Source organism: Haliotis cracherodii, unplaced genomic scaffold (assembly GCF_022045235.1).
Source record: "Haliotis cracherodii isolate W230 unplaced genomic scaffold, xgHalCrac1.p SCAF_32, whole genome shotgun sequence".
NCBI classification, from domain to species: domain Eukaryota; kingdom Metazoa; phylum Mollusca; class Gastropoda; order Lepetellida; family Haliotidae; genus Haliotis; species Haliotis cracherodii.
In genome coordinates, this window is record NW_027266289.1 from 2083562 (window position 1) to 2089587 (window position 6026).

General features: G+C 41.8%; 1 protein-coding gene across 1 annotated transcript; it reads left to right on the plus strand.

Annotated features, from left to right (window-relative positions):
* Window positions 1-518: 518 nt before the first annotated feature.
* LOC139477257 (multiple epidermal growth factor-like domains protein 10) lies at window positions 519-5245 on the plus strand. Its single transcript, XM_071259807.1, has 2 exons — window positions 519-570; window positions 4203-5245. Exons 1-2 carry the CDS (start codon window positions 519-521, stop codon window positions 5243-5245), a joined length of 1095 nt encoding a protein of 364 aa, XP_071115908.1.
* Window positions 5246-6026: the final 781 nt, after the last annotated feature.

A 6026-nucleotide genomic window follows, 5' to 3' on the forward strand; every position in this document is an offset into this window, starting at 1 on the left:
AATTGTTAAAGTTATTTTCAGAATTAATAAAACTCATTATCCGCTCCTGTGCTCCACTAGGTCGCTATGACTAATGTTTTAGCCCCTTAATCCCTTGCGCCAGACAGGGTAACAACAAGTACCATCTCTTTACGTCTTTTGGTATGACGCAGCCGGGAATCGAACCCCGGACTTTCCACTCTCTACCACTAGACCACGGAGGCGGTCGCGATAATTGGGGTGTCATCTACTGTTTAAATCTTTACACGTAAGGTCTTGCTGTATTTGTTTCAGGATAACTGTTCGTTATTTTAACAATGCCCATGCAGCCATGTGATGTCTTCTTCATTGTTGAGAGAATACAAGTTAGGCATCTTAAGTGAAGTTAGCATTTAGACCATACAGCTTGTGTTCTGGTTCTCCAATACACTATTGATAGTTCGAGCATTAAATACTGTGAAACAATCCCATGGATTGGGCACAAGTGACACACTTTCCAGGCACTCATTTACTGTTATCTATTTCATTTCAGGATAACGATGACAGTGTGGCTGATTCTGTGTCTTGCATATTTTATAATTTCTGCACAAGGTAAGACAAGAATAGATTCTGTATTCTGCCTCCAACTTGTCACTCGAAGCCATATGCAACATCTATGTACAGTGAACGGTATTGCTACACCTGTGTACAGTGAATGGTATTGCTATACCTGTGTACAGTGAATGGTATTGCTACACCTGTGTACAGTGAATGCTATTGCTTCATCTGTATACAGTGAACGGTGTTGCTACACTTGTGTACAGTGAACAGAATTTTTATACTTATGTACCGTAAATGGCATCGCTACACCTGTGTACAGTGACTGGTATCGCTACACCTGTGTACAGAGAATGGTATTGCTACACCTGTGGACAGAGAATGGTATTGCTACACATGTTTACAGTGAATGGTATTGTTAAAGTGGTGTACAGTGAAAAGTATTGCTACACCTGTGTACAGTGAATGGTATTGCTTAACCTATGTACAGAGAATGGTATTCCTACATTTGTTTACAGTGAATGGTATGACTACACCTATGTACAGTGAATGGTATGACTACACGTGTGTACAATGAATGATATAGCTAAACTTATGTACACTGAAAAGTATTACTACACCTATGTACAGTGAATGGTATGACTAAACCTGTGTACAGTGAATGGTATTGCTACACCTGTGTACAGTGAATGTTATTGGTACAACAATGTACAGTGAATGGTATTGGTACAACAGTGTACAATGAATGGTATTGCCATACCTGTGCGAGGTGAATGGTATTGCTGAACCTGTGTACTGTAAATGGTATTGCTACACTTATGTAGAGAAAGTGATATTGGTACACCTGTGCCAAGTGAATGGTATTGCTACACCTGTATACACAAAATCGTATTGCTAAAACCTTATACAGTGAATGGTATTGCTACACCTGTGTATAATGAATGGTATTGCTACAACTGCGTACATTGAATGGTATTGCTACACCTGTGTACAGTGAATGGTATTGCTACACCTGTGTACAGTGAATGGTATTGCTACACCTGTGTACAGTGAGTGGTATAGCTACACATGTGTACAGTGAATGGTATTGCTACACCTGTGTACAGGAAAAGGTATTGCTACATCTGTGTACAGTGAATGGTATTGCTACACATATGTACAGTGAATGGTATTGCTACACCTGCGTACAGTGAATGGTATTGCTACACCTATGTACAGGAAAAGGTATTGCTACATCTGTGTACAGTGAATGGTATTGCTACACCTATGTACAGGAAAAGGTATTGCTACATCTGTGTACAGTGAATGGTATTGCTACACATATGTACAGTGAATGGTATTGCTACACCTGCGTACAGTGAATGGTATTGTTACACCTGTGTACAGTGAATGATATTCCTACACCTGTGTGCAGTGAATGGCATTGCTACACCTCTGTACAGTGAATGGTATTGCTACAACTGCGTACATTGAATGGTATTGCTACGCCTGTGTACAGTGACTGGTATTGCTACACCTGCGTACAGTGAGAGGGACCGCTACATCTGTGTACAGTGAATGGTATTGTTACACCTCTGTACAGTGAATGGTATTCCTACACCTATGTACAAAGAATGGTATTCCTACACCTATGTACAGTGAATGGCATTGGTACTACTGTGTACAGTGAATGGTATTGCTACACATGTGTACAGTGAATGGTATTACTACACCTGTGTACAATGAATGGTATTGCTACACCTATCTACTGTGAATGGTATTGCTACACCTGTGTACAGTGAATGGTATTGCTACTCCTGTGTACAGTGAATGGTATTGCTACACCTGTGTACAATGAATATTATTGATTGCTACACCTGGTACAGTCAATGGTATTGCTACACCTGTGTACAATCGATGGAATTGCTACACTTGTTTACAGTAAATGGTATTTTTACACCAATGTACAGTGAATGGTATTGCTACACCTGTGTAGATTGAATTGTATTGTTACACCTGGGTACGTGAATGGTATTGTTACTCCTGTGTACAGTGAATTGTATTGCTACACATGTGTACAGTGATTGGTATTGCAAACCAATTACAGTGAATGGTATTGCTACACATGTGTGCAGCGATTGGTATTGCTACACTCTCGGCAGTGAACGGTATTGCAACACCTTCGACAGTGAACAGTATTGCTACACCCACGACAGTGAATGGTATTGCTACACATGTGTACAGTGAATGGTATTGCTATTCCTGTGTACAGTGAATGGTATTCCTACACGTATGTACAGTGAATGGCAATGCCTCACATGTGTACAGTGAATGGCGTTGGTACACATGTGTACAGTGATTGACACTGTTACACTTGTGAACAGTGAATGGTATTGCTGCACCTGTGTAAAGTCAATGGTATTGCTACATCTGTGTAAAGTGAATGGCATTGTTACTCCTGTGTACAGTGAATGTTATTGCTACACCTGTGTACAGTGAATGGTGTTGCTACAACTGTGTACAGGAAATGGTATTGATACACCTGTGTACAGTGAATGGTATTGCTACACCTGTGTACAGTGAATGGTATTGCCACAACTGTGTAGAGGTAATGATATTACTACACTTGTGTACAGTGAATGGTATTGCTACACCTGTGTAGAGTGACTGGTATTGCTATACCTGTGTACAGTGAATGGTATTGCTACACCTGTATAAAGTGAATGGTATTGCTACACCTGTGTGCGGTGAATGGTATTGCTACACATGTGTACAGTGAATGGTATTACTACACCTGTGTACAGTGAATGGTATTGCTACACCTATCTACTGTGAATGGTATTGCTACACCTGTGTACAGTGAATGGTATTGCTACTCCTGTGTACAGTGAATGGTATTGCTACACCTGTGTACAATGAATATTATTGATTGCTACACCTGGTACAGTCAATGGTATTGCTACACCTGTGTACAATCGATGGAATTGCTACACTTGTTTACAGTAAATGGTATTTTTACACCAATGTACAGTGAATGGTATTGCTACACCTGTGTAGATTGAATTGTATTGTTACACCTGGGTACGTGAATGGTATTGTTACTCCTGTGTACAGTGAATTGTATTGCTACACATGTGTACAGTGATTGGTATTGCAAACCAATTACAGTGAATGGTATTGCTACACATGTGTGCAGCGATTGGTATTGCTACACTCTCGGCAGTGAACGGTATTGCAACACCTTCGACAGTGAACAGTATTGCTACACCCACGACAGTGAATGGTATAGGTACACCTGTTTACAGTGAATGGTATTGCTACACCCTCGATAGTGGACGGTATTGCTACATCGTCTATAGTGAAAGATATTGCTACACTCTCGACAGTGAATGACATTGCTACACCCTAGAAAGTGAATGGTATTGCTACACCTGTGTACAGTGAATGGTATTGCTACACCCTTGATAGTGAACGGTTTTGCTACACCCTCGACAATGAATGATATTGCTACACCTGTGTACAGTGAACGGTATTGCTACATCCTCTATAGTGAATGGTTTTGCTACACCCTCGACAATGAATGATATTGGTAAACCCTCTACAGTGAATATTGAGTTCGTGTACATTCAAGAATAGCGTCACATGACAGTATGTTTGTTTACATGTCATATACATAGAAATAATATTATTTTTCGATCATTTTTCAGGCGACCATTGCAAGGACAACCAGCACTGTTCCTACTGTCACATAAGCACAGGACATTGTCTCACAGACTGTGGCCCTGGGTATTTTGATCTGATGTGCAGATCACTATGCAGTAAGAACTGCAGAAATCACTCTTGCCAGTTGTCAGTCTCCGGCATTAGTGCCTGCATTGAGGGGTGTGTCCCTGGATATCAAGGCTCTGGGTGCAACGTACGCTGTGGCAGTCCAGGAGGTACCTGTACAACATGTCCAGGTGGTTGTGATGGAGGATATTGTCAGCTGGGCTCATCCTGTGTGTCTGGATGTGTAGACTCCTACTACGGTACTGGCTGTAAGACGTGTTCAAGTACATGTAAGTCCTGCAACAGGATGACAGGATTGTGCAAAGAGTGCCACCCAGGATATTTCGGTCCAAACTGTGCTTATTCCTGTGATCATTGCCTGGGATCCTGTGAACATGAATGCGCAGAGGGCTGTCTTCCTGGATTTTATAGCATTTTCTGCAACGCGAAGTGCAGTGAAAATTGTGGACCAGACCCCAACGTTTCTACCAGCAAGCCTCTACAGGCACCAGATGCTGGTTTACGTGACTGCCACAGAGCTAGTGGGGATTGTATCCACGGGTGTGAAGAGGGCTGGCATGGTCAACAGTGCTCTTCCCCATGCAGTCCTAACTGCGCCAACAAAAGATGCAAGTCAACAGGTGACTGTTTAGATGGTTGTGTACCTGGACACTTCGGCAGAGACTGTAAACCCTGCCCTGTCAACTGCCTTCACAACATGTGCCACTCGGACAGCGGGAAGTGTACAGACGTATGTACACGTGGCTTCTATGGTGGACTCTGCCAGCACACGTGTGAAGTGTGTCTTGATGGTGTCTGTGATCAGAAGACTGGTACCTGCACCATAGGCTGCCACCTGACTGGACCGAAGTGGGATTCTACCTGCACGTTCAACTGTTCTATAGCGGATTGTCTAAGAGTGGAACATTGCAACCAAGGTAACTATAACTCTATAATTCTTCCTTGTTTACCAGTGGTTTAAATCTGTAATCAGTTTAGTTATTAAGCTATATCAAACTCCAATACAACCATTGTCTTAAAACTTACAGAGAACACCAGTAGAAGACACAGTGGCATACAACTAGCTACCCTACTGACATCGCTATTGTTCTTGGTGGTTGGCAGCGTGGTGTCAGTGACGATCTGTTGCCGCAGGCGTGTTAGGATGCTAAGGTGAGTGATATTCACAGTATACCTTTGCTGTATCCTTGCTCACACGGAGAGTAACACGTGGTGTTAGTATATATGTATGGGTCGTCAAGAGGGGTAAGTGTTACAGTTATATGATGGTTGCCGGTAAACACACCTTGTAACGGCCACACAAGAGAATGGATTTTAAGGGATCCTTTGAGAAGAATGATTTCATTTAATGTCGTCTTAGATGTTTTCGTTTGTGTGTACAAATATGATGTAGCTTCCCGGTAATAGAGCTACTGTATAATAATGGTGTTACAGCTTCCTCGTGATAAAAAAATCATATATATTCATGACGTTATACCCTGCGGTGAAAAAGCTACTGATTATATTCATGATCTTATAGCTTCATGGTGATACAGCTGCTGTATATATTCATGACGCCATAGCTTCCTGGTGATACTGCTACTGTATATATTCAGGACGCCATAGCTTCCTGGTGATACAGCTACTGTATATATTCATGACGCCATAGCTTCCTGGTGATACAGCTACTGTATATATTCATGACGTTATACCTTCCTTGTGATACATCTACTGATTATATTCATGACGTCATAGCTTCCTTG